The 13,340-nt window shown below is 44.9% G+C and overlaps 1 protein-coding gene and 2 long non-coding RNA genes across 4 annotated transcripts; all 3 read left to right on the forward strand.

Moving 5' to 3' along the window:
* Window positions 1–1,579: 1,579 nt before the first annotated feature.
* Window positions 1,580–2,815, forward strand: LOC126604124 (uncharacterized). The gene is made up of 2 exons (XR_007616500.1): window positions 1,580–2,288; window positions 2,464–2,815. It is a non-coding gene; the product is annotated as an uncharacterized LOC126604124 (long non-coding RNA).
* A 30-nt stretch (window positions 2,816–2,845) lies between these two features.
* LOC126604123 (uncharacterized) lies at window positions 2,846–3,475 on the forward strand. The gene is made up of 2 exons (XR_007616499.1): window positions 2,846–3,146; window positions 3,333–3,475. It is a non-coding gene; the product is annotated as an uncharacterized LOC126604123 (long non-coding RNA).
* A 269-nt stretch (window positions 3,476–3,744) lies between these two features.
* On the forward strand, window positions 3,745–6,131 carry LOC126604119 (uncharacterized). 2 transcript variants are annotated; one of them, XM_050271230.1, is made up of 4 exons: window positions 3,745–4,406; window positions 4,485–4,640; window positions 4,727–5,202; window positions 5,283–6,131. In XM_050271230.1, exons 1-4 carry the CDS (start codon window positions 3,815–3,817, stop codon window positions 5,934–5,936), a joined length of 1,878 nt encoding a protein of 625 aa, XP_050127187.1. In that variant the 5' UTR covers window positions 3,745–3,814; the 3' UTR covers window positions 5,937–6,131. The 2 variants fall into 2 exon arrangements, with proteins under 2 accessions (XP_050127187.1, XP_050127186.1); XM_050271229.1 differs by having other exon boundaries at window positions 3,745–4,640.
* Window positions 6,132–13,340: the final 7,209 nt, after the last annotated feature.

The following is a 13,340-nucleotide window of genomic DNA, read 5'->3' on the forward strand; positions in this document are numbered from 1 at the left end:
TCAAGCAGTGGTGCTGTTCCTTTACCCTTATGGGTAATAGTAGGGTAGCTGGAACTTCGAAATTCTCGTGCCTAAACTTTGTCAGAGATCTTTGACTAAGTTATATGTGGTACCCGAGGAGTTGATGGTGCATATGGAGAGCGGTGATTGAACAGTAAGATTCACGTGCTTTCTACTTCACCAGAAATCTTCGACAGATTGCCCGTAATTTCCGCAAAGCTGAGTGTGCATGTGACAGGTGCTGACGAGGCTGAAAAAGCAGGTGCTTCTTCGATTTCTGAGATCGGCCCTCGTGGTCTCTGAGCAGCCCAGCTTTTGAGAAAGCAAACGCCTCTTCGATTTCTGAGATCGGCCCTCGTGGTCTCTGAGCAGCCCAGCTTTTGAGAAAGCAAACGCCTCTTCGATTTCTGAAGCTCCGTCGAGTGCAGATTTTTATAGAGGCTGGCATTAAGTTCCACAGCACACTTGAATCTCTACCAGTAGAAGCTCATTTCTTGCACTTCTAAGATCTTGATTTGTCTGACCTCTTCCTTCTTCAACACATTTGAAAATGTCTGGACCCTCCGACCGTCGTTTTGACTTGAACCTTGGAGAAGAGACAGCCACGCCTTCTCCAGACAACATATGGCGCCCATCCTTCATATCCCCTACTGGTCCTCTTACCGTTGGGGATTCTGTGATGAAGAATGATATGACCGCTGCAGTGGTGGCCAGGAACCTTCTCACTCCCAAAGATAACAGACTACTTTCCAAACGGTCTGATGAGTTGGCTGTTAAGGACTCTCTGACTCTTAGTGTTCAGTGTGCAGGTTCTGTGTCTAATATGGCCCAACGCCTATTTGCTAGAACCCGCCAAGTTGAATCATTAGCTGCTGAAGTGATGAGTCTCAAACAGGAGATTAGAGGGCTCAAGCATGAGAATAAGCAGTTGCACCGGCTCGCCCATGACTATGCTACAAACATGAAGAGGAAACTTGACCAGATGAAGGAATCTGATGGTAAGGTTTTACTTGATCATCAGCGGTTTGTGGGTTTGTTCCAAAGGCATTTATTGCCTTCGTCCTCTAGGGTTGTACCTGGTAATGAAGCTTCAAATGATGAACCTCCAATGCCTCCTCCTTCTGGGGTTTTGTCAAGTACTGAGGCTCCGGATAACCACCCTCCGGTGCTTTCTCTTTCTGGGGCTCTACCGACTGCTGAGACTTCCTCTAAGCAACCTTTGTGAAGGCTCCCTTTTGTTTGTTTATTTTGACTCATGTATATGTACATATTTGTGGCTTATCGAAAATATTAATAAATAAGCTTTGCTTCATTTCAACATATTGTGTTAAATACACCAAAGCCTTCTTCATAAAGTTCTTTGAATTTTTGCTTTTGTTGAAACCTGTATTGTTGAAGCTTTGTGAGTGAAGCATGTAGTTTGAGGTAGTGTTCCCTTAATTTCCCGAGTGAGGAAAACTTCTCGGTTGGAGACTTGAAAAATCCAAGTCACTGAGTAGTCACGAACTTTTGAGTACCAAGGCGTAGTAGCATATGGTGGGAGTCCCCCAAGTCTCTAGTCGAGGGAGTTGACGAATGAGGTGTCTTGCTAATAGTCCATGTCGTAAGTACCAAAACTTCATTCTTTTGTTTTCTAAGTGGTAGCCCCGGACTTTTTCTTCATATATTTTGTTTATGAAGGTTGCTAGGCCCGAATAAGTGGAATTGCAGAAGGTGTAACGGTTGGTAGCTGTTTTATGGAAAGCCATCTGACTACGATAGTCTTGCACAGGATGACTATAGGGAGATACACACACATACTGCTATGATAGAGGGTGTAACCGTTGGTGCATTACAATCATAATGGAAGCATCACAATGATGGAAGCATCACAATGATGAAAGCATCATAATGATGAAAACACCATAATGATGAAACATCATAATGATGTTTCTTTGGTGGAATTGTTTTTCATTTCCCCTAACACCCGGAATTGGTTTTCAATATAAGACCATCATCTGTAGCTCGAATCACAAAGTTGGCTGCATGAAAGTTGTTCTTTAATTCCTTAACTACAACATATCCAAATTTGAGAGCCATCAGATCAGTACAACTCTAGAAATTCAGGTACGACGAGTGATTGTTCATCATTTGTCTGTCAACACGTCAGACCTGTTGTGAGCTTCAAAAACTCCATTTTCTCTTGCTTAGATCAACAAACTTTCTGCAGCGAAGTTGTTCCTTAACTTGTGAACTACAACATATCCAAAATTGAGATCCCTCGGAGCTGTATAACTCAAGAAATTCAGGTATGATGAATGACTGGTTATTATTTTTCTGTCAACCCGTCAGATTTGTTGTGAGCTTCGAAACTCCATTTTCTATTGTTCAGATCAGCATGCCTTCTTCATTGAAGTTGTTCCTCATCGTCTCTTTCATAACATATCAAAAATTCAGAATGAACTAATGGTTAAATATTTCCAGATCTTCGAAACATCACAGCAGCTTCGAAATCTGCAAGAATCCGACTGTCATGCTTGGAGCTTCAACACTTTAATTTCCGTGGCTCAAACAGAAATGGTTCCTTCTTGAAAGTTGTTCATCTGCTCAAGAACTAGAGGGTGTCCAAAATTCAGCTCCATTGGAGAGAAGCAGCAGCTGCAAAAATTTGATAGAGAAAAGGAGGCGAAGCTTTGTTGGATTTCTAGGCTGGGGAAGATTCCAGTTTTTGTAGCAACTTCAGTACTGGTGAATTGCTTGTATTTTTGTCCATAACTAAATTTTGGACTTTGAATTATTATTTGATCTATCATAATATGTTTGGGAACATATATAAGTGAATAAATAAGAAGGAAGATTCTGGGCCCTTGTGGGTGTAAAACAAAAAATGTTTAGGTTTTGTGAACAAAATTTGTTTATTTGGAGCAAGGTTTTGTGTTGAAGCTTTGTAGGTGAAGCTTTGGTGTTGAAGCTTTCTAGGTGAAGCTTTGATGGTGAAGCTTTGTAGATGAAGCTTTGTAGATGAAGCTTTCTAGGTGAAGCTTTGATGGTGAAGCTTTGATGGTGAAAGTATGTAGATGAAGCTTTCTAGGTGAAGCTTTTTTAGGTGAAGCTTTGTAGGTGAAGCTTTTTTAAGTGAAGCTTTGGGCCCTTGTGAAGCTTTGGAGGTGAAGCTTTTCGGGTGAAGCTTTTTTGGGTGAAGCTTTGTGGGTGAAGCTTTTTAGGGGAAGCTTTGTGGGTGAAGCTTTGGAGGTGAAGCTTTTCGGGTGAAGCTTTTTTTTGGGTGAAGCTTTGTGGGTGAAGCTTTTTAGGGGAAGCTTGGTGGGTGAAGCTTTGTGGGTGAAGCTTTGGAGGTGAAGCTTTTCGGGTGAAGCTTTTTTGGGTGAAGCTTTGTGGGTGAAGCTTTTTAGGTGAAGCTTTGTGGGTGAAGCTTTGGAGGTGAAGCTTTTCGGGTGAAGCTTTTTTTTTTTTTTTTTTTTTTTTTTTTTTTTTTTTTGGCGCTTGACACGGTCTTCATTTGCTTGTTTTGTAGTGACTGTGGAAGACGGATTGCTTTCTGATTGAGAAGGGTTCCGGCATCGCTTTGCACCATCTTCATGTGGGTAATATAGGAACTTCCTTATGTTTTGATCATGCATGTAGTGATAGAATTTGTTTCTTCTTATTGTAGATGTCAGAGCCTGGAAGTTCTAGTGATGAGGGCTCTTCTAGCTTTAGCTCTAAGTCTGAGTCTGCAATGTCGGAGTCTTCAGGGTATTTGTTAGAGTCCGGTACTAGAGAAACATTGGATGATCTTCCCAACCGTCAAACTTTAGCTATTGCTAGTTCTTCCTCCATGGCGTTGGGTGAGGGGGTTGTTTTTGATGCCATACCCATAGTTCGCTCTGAGTTCACAGCAGACCATCTAAAGAATAACTTGTTAGATAATGAGAAGCAGGTTGAGGCGCTAAGGCAGTCATGTAATATCCCTCGTAGTGTAGGGATACGTTTGGTACATGATGAAGAATGGCCTTCTGAGCCTCCCCAGGGTCATGTTATGTTCTACACCCAGATATTACTGACTTTAGGGGTGAGACTACCTTTACATCCGTGGTTGCAAAAGATGTTATCTTTGATCGGATATGCACCTGGGCAACTCAATCCTGGTTTCTGGGATACTTTGATTGGATTTTATATCATTTGGATGGAGTGTGGGTTGTGTGAGCCTTCCTTCCATCAGTGGCGTTACTGTTACAAGATGCGCCCAGCAAAATCATGCACTGGTTATGCCGAGTGTGCATGTCGGAGTGAGAGAGAGCGTATTGTGTATGGTAAGAAAAAGGCATACTACACATGGAAAAACCGTTGGTGCTTTCTGTATAATGATTGGGAGTATGATAAGGGTGTCACGCCTGAGCGACGTGTGCTTACTCACTTCCAGACTGTAGGTTGTAACGTATCAACCGTTCGTACTATTTGCTATTTGTTGTGGTCTTTTCTTGCGTCTAACACTTTGCTTCATGTAGTGACGCGGGGCACCATCCAACTGTTTGGGCAGGAGCTATCTGACATAGAGAAGGTGTTGAGGGTGCCCAAAGAGGATAGACACTTAAGCAAGCTACGACCCTTATTTCGTCGGTACGGTTTCCAACCCTTAGTTTCCGAGAGCCAGGGACGATCGAGTAAGTTGTATCCTTCATGTAAACTTAGCTCAATTCCTTACTTTATTTGGAAAGTTGTATGTCTTATTTTGATTTTCCTTATGCAGTGGAGAAGGTAAGCAAGAAAACAGGGACTAGCACCCATAAAAGGAAAGCACCAGTGTTAGTTCCTTCAGAAGACATCCTACCGCATAAGAAAATTCATAAGTTCCGAGGGGAACCATCTGTTAGACCTAAGTCCCAAGATGGGGTCCTTAAGGGGCCTGCCTTTAGGAAGACTGGAGTCAAGGCCGTTGATAATGCTGCTGCCGTAGTTGCAGGAGAAGGGAGCCGACTGTTGCCTCATCCTCTTACTATGGAGCACACTGTCCAGGAAAGTGATCCTGGTTCCCACCATGAGGGGAAAGGCAAGGAAAGAGCTGGCAGTGTCCCGTGGAAGGACTTGAGGGTTGCCACGCGGCCAAAGGATTTTGGGGATATCAACAATTGCTTGGCAGGGCGTCGATTCGCCTTCGATGAGCTCGGAGAGCCCTTAGCTAAGGATGAATCAGATTGCGACCGGATGTTGAAGCTGTCTTCATATGTGAGTGTTACTTTGTCATTTCCTTACTTTTTCCTCTTTATTATCATTATTTAGGTAGTGATGATCGTCTTGCCATGCAGGTCATGGCCGAGTATCACGACAGACTGCAAGAGGTTGAGCGGTACAAGGCAAAACTGAAGGAGAATAAGCAGCTTGTGGACGAGGCCCGGAGGAATAAGGGACTTTTGACTCAGGCTCTCCAACTGAAGGACGAAACCATGGAGAGCTTGAAAAGGCGAAATGGTGAGAACCTAAGGCTTAAGAAATTGTTTGAGGCAACTAAAAAACAGTTGGAGGTGGCTACCGTGGAAGTATCCAAGGTTATGGGAGAATTGGATGGTGCCTTAGTTGAGATTTCTGAACTGGAGAAGAGCATTCCAACTGAAAGGGAGGCTGCTGTGCAAGAATACTTAAGTTCTTCGACCTTTCATCTTGCTATTAAACCCTACTGTGCTCAAGAAGCTCGCTTTGAAAAAAGGAAATGGATGGCCGTCCTTGATCGTTATGATGATGGGAGCATTCTTCGAAAATACCACGAAGATATAGATGAGCATCATCGAAAGGGCGAGACATTTGTCCTTGCTGTTGATCCTAGCAGCGAAGATGAGTCTGATAATGAAGGTAGTGCTGATGCACAGACTCAGCATGGTGAAGAGGATCTTGGGGATGCAGAGGATGATGGTAGGACGCGGAGTGATACTGCCAGGGGTTCGGCTTCAGATGAGAATGAATAGCAGTGTCTTTACTATCTGCATGTATTCTGGATGTAGTAGTCTGATGTGTGTATAACATGTGCCCATGTTATAAGCTTGAGAGTTTTGGATTTTAGGTGTTTATGAGTGTTTGCACTATTATTAATGCATGTTTGGCTATGTATGAATAGATCTATTGTTTGGATATAAGCCATTGTTTGGTTGTTCCTTTCTTTGTATAGTCTTGTCGACACATACTTAGATTTTGCTTCGTGTTGGATATATCTGCTTTGAGGTTTCAACACTTGAGTGTTCCCTTGCTAGGAATGTAAAAGAGTGAGGGCTGAGTTGGCTAAATTACCTCTTTATTGAATTCATTGCCAAATGGCCTTCATTACATAGGATGCCGAACGGCTATAGCTCAACACTTGTACATCGTGAGTCTATTTGTAGTAGTACTTCAAGTGATCAGCGTTCCATGGATGGCCAAGGGTCTTGCCATCGGAGCTTCTAAGTGTGTAAGAGCCAGGGCGACTGATGCCAATGACTTCATACGGTCCATCCCAGTTTGGACTAAGTGTGCCTTCACTCGGGACTCTGTCGCAGAGTAATCTTTTCTTTAAGACCCAGTCTCCTATTTTGAAAGAACGAAGCTTGACCCTAGAGTCATAATAGTTGGAGATGCGCTGCTTGTAGGCGACATTCCTCAAGTGAGCTTGGTTTCTGTGTTCCTCGACTAAATCCAAGTTGAGGGTGAGTTGTTTGTCATTTTCACTTTGAATGTAGTTCTGGACTCGGAATGTTGCTTGCTCGAGCTCAACAAGGACAACCGCCTCTGTGCCAAAGGCAAGTGAGAATGGAGTTTCTCCTGTTGAAGTCCGATATGAAGTGCGATATGACCAAAGAACTTGGGGTACAAATTCTGGCCAACAGCCTTTAGCTTTGTCCAAGCTGGTTTTCAAAGTGCGCTTGATTATTTTGTTGATGGCCTCAACTTGTCCATTAGACTGGGGATGAGCTGGAGAGGCAAAGCATAAGCTGATGTTGAACTTAGAGCAGAACAACCTGAACTTCTTGTTGTCAAACTGTCGCCCATTGTCAGTGACTATCGCATTGGGAATGCCGAATCTACAAAGGATGTTCTTCCACACGAAGTCTTCTATCTTTGCCTCAGTAATGGTTGCCAAGGGTTCTACTTCGGCCCACTTTGTGTAGTAGTCCACTGCAACGACTGCGTAACAGACTTTGCCCTTCCCTGCCGGCATTGGGCCGATCAAATCAAGTCCCCACTGGGCGAAGGGCCAAGGGCTGATCATAGGAGTAAGAGGCTCTGGAGGGGAATGAGGAATAGTTGCATATCGTTGACATTTGTCACATGAGCGGGATACTTTGATGGCATCCTGGTGGAGTGTTGGCCAGTAATATCCTTGGCGAAAAGTCTTGTGTGCTAGGGACCGAGATCCAGCATGATCTCCACAGACTCCCTCATGTATTTCCCGAAGGACAATTTCCGCCTCGGCAGGCGTAAGACACCTTAAGTATGGCAGGCTAAAACCTCGCTTATAGAGTTGATCATTGATGATCAGGTAGCGGGTAGACTTGTATCGAATTTGCTTAGCCTGGACTTTATCATTTGGGAGGGTGCCATGAGCAAGGAAATTATAGATCGGGGTGATCCAACTATCCCCCTGTTGTAAGTTGCATACTTCTGCGGCCATGGTGCTTGGTGTTGCCAACAGTTCGACATGAATTTTTCTTCCAATCTTGTCTTCCACAGCTGAGGCGAGGCGAGCCAGGGCGTCTGCATGACTGTTTGCCGCTCGAGGAACTTGGGTGATCTGGTAGTGGAAGTGCTTGAGCAAAAGTTGTGTTTGCGCAAGATATGCTGCCATGGAGCTGTCCTTAGCATCAAAGTTGTTGGTAACCTGGTTGACCACTAATTGGGAGTCACTGAAAATATCAATTTGTTTAACCCCGAGGTGTTTGGCCAAACGTAATCCTGCTAGAAGGGCTTCATACTCGGCCTCATTGTTTGATGCCTTGAATTTGAAACGAAGAGCATACTCCATTGCTACTTTGTCGGGCGTAGTCAAGACTAGTCCCGCTCCACAGCCCTGTTGGTTGGATGAGCCATCAACATACAGACTCCATGCTGAGGTCGTTGATTCTACCTTCTGAGCTTCCGGGGGTAATGAAGCCACTGCTTCAGGTGTAGAAGCAATGTCAACCGGATATGTGAAGTCGGCAATGAAATCTGCTACTGCTTGACCTTTTTCGGCTGGTTTTGGTTGGTAGGAGATGTCAAACTCACCCAATGCTATCGCCCATTTGATCATTCGCCCAGACGTGTCAGGACTCTGGAGTATCTGTCGAAGAGGGTGATTGGTAAGCACGATGATGGCGTGTGCTTGGAAATAAGGGCGAAGTTTCCGAGCAGACATGACCAATGCTAGAGCTAATTTCTCAATGTTGGAGTATCGTGTCTCCGCATCTTGTAGGGCTTTGCTAGCGTAGTAGACAGGTCGCTCAATATTCCCATCCTTTCGAATGAGAACGGAACTTACGGCTGAAGCTGATACCGATAGGTAGATAATGAGAATGTCTCCTACCTCGGGCTTGGAGAGTAGAGGGGCTTTACTCATGTACTCCTTGAGGTTTTTGAATGCCTCGGCACATTCATCAGTCCATGTAATGTACTTCCTACTTCCCTTAAGTGCTTTAAAAAAGGGAGCACATTTGTCTGTGGCCTTAGAAATGAACCTGGTTAAGGCTGCCACCTTGCCAGTAAGGCTCTGGATGTCCTTTGAAGTTACCGGTTCCTTCATGTCGAGGATTGCTTTGATCTTCTCGGGATTAGCTTCAATGCCTCGTTGGCTAATCATGAAACCTAAGAATTTGCCAGAGCCTACGCCGAAGGCACATTTGTTGGGGTTTAACCTCATTCGATACCTCTTCAAAATAGTGAAAGTTTCAGATAGGTTGGTGATGTGTTGGTCAGCATGTTTGCTCTTGACTAACATATCATCAACGTAAACTTCCATGCTCTTCCCAATCTGCTCGGCGAACATTGAGTTGACTAGTCTCTGATAAGTCGCTCCTGCATTCTTTAGGCCGAAAGGCATAACTTTATAGCAGTATAGTCCTCTGTCGGTAGTGAAGGCTGTGTGTTCTTGATCCGAAGGGTTCATAAGGATTTGGTTGTATCCTGAGTAAGCATCCATGAAGCTCAGGAGTTCACACCCGGCCGTAGAGTCTATAAGTCTGTCAATAAGAGGAAGAGGGAAGCTATCTTTCGGACACCCTTTGTTTAGGTCGGTGTAGTCAACACACATTCTCCACAAGACCTTTTGAAGCAAAAGACTTTCTTTGGTCGGATTTTTCTTAACAAGGACCACATTTGCTACCCATGTCGGGTAATTGACTTCGCGGACAAAGCCTATGCCTTTGAGTTTTTCAACTTCTGCTTTCATTGCCTCGTATCGTTCAGCGTCATAAGATCTTCGCTTCTGTCTCACCGGCTTGATCTTGGGGTCAATACTCAAACGATGACAGATGACATCGGGAGAGATGCCTGGCATGTCCTCGTATGACCAGGCGAAGACTTCAGTGTTCTCTTTCAAAAAAGATATCAATGCTAACCGAAGGGGTGGTGACAATGTGGTGCCAATCTTCACCATGCGATCTGGATAATCTCTTGAGATAGGTACCTTCTCCAATTCTTCAGCAGGTTGGGCTTGCTGGGTGAAAGAGTCATCTCGAGGATCATCGGGTTGATTGTTGCTATCAGGAAGATCCAAGTTCGCTTCATCTAAGCTGGTCTTTGTGACTTGGTCATGTACAGACAGGGTTTCCTTGGGTCCGGGCAAGTGTTGTTGCTTAACTGAAGTGTTGTAACATGATCGTGCACTAAGCTGATCTCCTCTGATGTAGCCGTTGCCATGGGGGGTTGGAAATTTCATCAACAGCATATGCGTGGATACCATAGCCTTGAGATCATTGATGCCTGTGCGCCCAAAGATGACATTGTATGCCGTTGGGCAGTCAACCACTAGGAAGTTAGTGGTAATGGTAGCCGTGTAAGGGCCTGTACCAATAGTAAAGGGTAAATGTATGCTCCCTAAGGGTTGCACGATATCACCGGAGAAGCTTATCAGAGGAGAAATCGAGCGATCGAGCAAGTGTTCAGCTACACTGAGCGCCCTGAAAGCTTCGGCAAACATGATATTGACCGAAGCCCCTGTGTCTACGAGGATTCGTCGAACATCAAAGTTGGCTATGTGAGCCTCCACGATCAATGGGTCGTTATGAGGGTAGATGATGCCTCTTTCTTCCTCAGGGTAGAAACATATCGGATCCCAGTTAGGTTTTTGATACTTCCCTCCCCTGATGTCTTCCACGTGAAACACTTGGTGACCAGGCCTCAGACTTCGTTCACTGTTTTTCATGGCCCTATTGGAAGATTCAGATATGGGTGTGCCGCCGCTTATGGAATATATGACATTCACCTGGCGTTGGTTACGGTTATCCCTTTGAGGGTGAAGAAGGAATTGATCAATTTTTCCTTCTCGTGCCAAAGCTTCAATACGATCACGGAGGATGATACATTTCTCGCTATCATGGCCGTTATGCTCATGGTAGCAACAAAACGTGCCCGCGTTATTCGGGGGCGTGTAATCTGGGTGCCTCGGCTTTGGTTTTGGTATCAGGTGAGCTATGCTGGGGTAAATGGCCGCGCATGTGGCATTCAAGGGCGTGTATGTCTCATACCTTGGGGTAGGGGGTATCTTGACGCGGGTTTGACCCACTGCATTGACTGCCTGGGGGCGAGCGTTATTGTGGCGATACCCTTGGTTATCGGGATAGTGTCCCTTACTCTTTTTACTGAAAGGAGAGTGGTGAGGATGGAAATCCTTCCTCTTGCCTTGAAATTGATATGTCTGTTGATTCGGTGAAGCATTATGCAAGGCATGGGGAGGTGCCACTGCTGTTTGGGAAGTCGAGGTCTTCTCATTTAGGTGAGTCTGGCTTCCACCTCCCACTTGTTGATAAAGGATGGTTGTAGGGGGTTTCTCCTGATATGTCTTTGCCTCGGCGGAGGCATGGTTATAAGCCTGCGCCATCACCTCAGAGTAAGTCTTCCAAGTATTGGCATTGATCATGTATTTAAAGAAACAATCACGTAGGCCTGCCGTGAAGGCTTTGAGGGCAGTCTTGTCATCTGCTTCGGCACACCGGGAGTATTCATGGCTGAAGCGGCCAGCATACATACGTAATGACTCGTCTGGCTTCTGGCGGATAGTGTACAAGTCATCTGCAGAGTGTAAGCGATCGGTTTGGAAAATGTGTTGGGAAACAAATAGTTTCCTCAATTCCTCAAATGAGTCTACCGTCTCAGGTGTAAGACGACAATACCAATTTAGAGCTCCACCAGAGAGGGTGGAGGGGAAGAGAAGACATCGCTCTTCGTCGGTGTGCATCCGGTATGCCATGGTGGACTCAAAGAGGTTAAGGTGCTCAATCGGGTCCTCTTTTCCAGTATAAAGTTGCAAGCCAAGCTTTTGCTTTGTCTTTGCTTGAAGGGGGGTGTTGAGGATCCTCCTTGTAAGAGGGCCAGGCCTGGGTTGGTTCCAGTCAGGTATTTCAGCCTGACGTTCAGCCTTCAACTTGTTTACTTCCTCAAGAAGTTGTAGGACAAGGGGGTCCTGAGCGGAGTTATGTGTCACTGGAGCTTTCTTTCGTAAATCTCCATCTCCTCTTGGAATTAGGAAGGTTTGATCAAGGGCATGTGATTTTTCCCTGGACTCGCTGTACTGGCTTCCAGGGTATGTCTGTCGGAACACCTCTGAGTCCCCTGTACCCTCATGTCTCTCTGGGACTTGTTGCCCCTTCCCCAAATTGGTGGCCGGCTTGGGTCGTGGCAGGGGACCGAGTCTCTCAGAAATCCTTGGGTCATTAATCTTTGAGCTTATATGGATGGAATTCTCTCGACGTTGCTTCAGGAAATCCCGACAATCGCGAAAGACGGCTTTCGATCCTTCTGCCCCTTCAGTAAAGAGGTGTCTCCCTCCACTTCTCATGGTTCGGGTCGAAGCAACTGGGTTAAGAGAAGCCTCATGTTGATTATCAAGTCGAGGGGTAATCTGTTCCCTATCAGGGATATCTATGTCGAATGCATGTGACCCTCCATGTTGGAGGGCACCCAGTTGATGGTTGACTTCCACGGGGGCAACAAGCTCGCGTGTCTGAGCTTGCCTAGCTTCGTGGAGTGTCTCGAAGAGCTTCTCATATTGCTCCTGGAGGACCTCATTCCTTATTGCTATCTTGTTGTTCTGAGCTTCCAACTCATCGACTTTAGCTTGAAGAAGAACTCGTTTTCCTTCCTTCTTTCGTTGTTTCGCACTATGTGCAAGGGGGGTGTCATTCTGTGTGCTGTGGCTTCCTTCGCTTCCCATGTTGGAGAGGGATGCCTGGTCAAAAGAAAGTGTACGAATGATAGAAACCAGCTTGACACAGCTGAAGAGAGTAGGAATAAGTGTCGTTTCCCACAGACGGCGCCAAATGTTGATGCACAAAATCAGCGAAGACTTTGGTACAACAGAAAGTGTCAGGTTTTGTGACCTTCACTTGGTTGCTTGGTTGCTTCAGTCACTAGTGAGGATAAGTACGTAAATGAATAGAGACAGAGAAGCAAACACAGGATGTACGTGGTTCACCCAGATTGGCTACGTCCACGGAGTAGAGGAGTTCTTATTAGTAGTGAAGGGCTTACACAAGTACAAAGGATCAAGCTCTCAATTTAGTGAGTTCTTGTGAATGATTTAACACAAAATGGCATTAGGCAATATTGTGGGGGGATGACCCCTATTTATAGAAAAACTTGTAGCTTTGTCACATTGACATGTGTCATGTTATGATTGGTTCTTGATGTTGACACGTGCTGCGCTCTGATTGGCTTCTAATCTTGACACGTGTCGAGTAGTGATTGGCCTCCTGGTCGGAGGGGAACTCTTCTGGGTCCTTGACAGTATAGCGTTGGCCGGTGCTCGGTAGTTTCGGGATTGGTCAAGTATGGTACAAACATAAGATATCTATTAAATATGAAAACAAAAATATAATATGAATTTGAATTAAGTACATATTAAATGACTAAATTTTTTATTAAATTTTAATCTTATTCAGGGATTAAAATTCAAAAGCCCCTAATTTAAATAAGATTTAAAGTGGACTGTTATGCTTGATAGTGTAATCACCTAGAAGATTCAACTGTCATTTTGATTAACCAACCATGTCCAGTACAAGAATGCAATACCTAATTTGAAAAGTCAGGAATAGATAATGGTCCAACTAAAACTTGTTTTGGATACATACCTACAAGCTTAGGGTCAAAGTTGGAGGGGAAAAGATCTCTATATAAGGCGTAGATAGGTACTCAAGGTTCTTACACTC

The sequence above is a fragment of the Malus sylvestris genome, chromosome 15, assembly GCF_916048215.2.
Source record: "Malus sylvestris chromosome 15, drMalSylv7.2, whole genome shotgun sequence".
NCBI classification, from domain to species: domain Eukaryota; kingdom Viridiplantae; phylum Streptophyta; class Magnoliopsida; order Rosales; family Rosaceae; genus Malus; species Malus sylvestris.

Bases quoted from the DNA above. Each gene is read 5' to 3' on its own strand.
- LOC126604119 (XM_050271229.1), top strand. From the start codon at position 3,815: ATGGCGTTGGGTGAGGGGGTTGTTTTTGATGCCATACCCATAGTTCGC. The intron at 4,641-4,726 runs GTAAGTTGTATC...TTCCTTATGCAG, and splicing joins CGAGAGCCAGGGACGATCGA to TGGAGAAGGTAAGCAAGAAA. The intron at 5,203-5,282 runs GTGAGTGTTACT...CTTGCCATGCAG, and splicing joins TGTTGAAGCTGTCTTCATAT to GTCATGGCCGAGTATCACGA.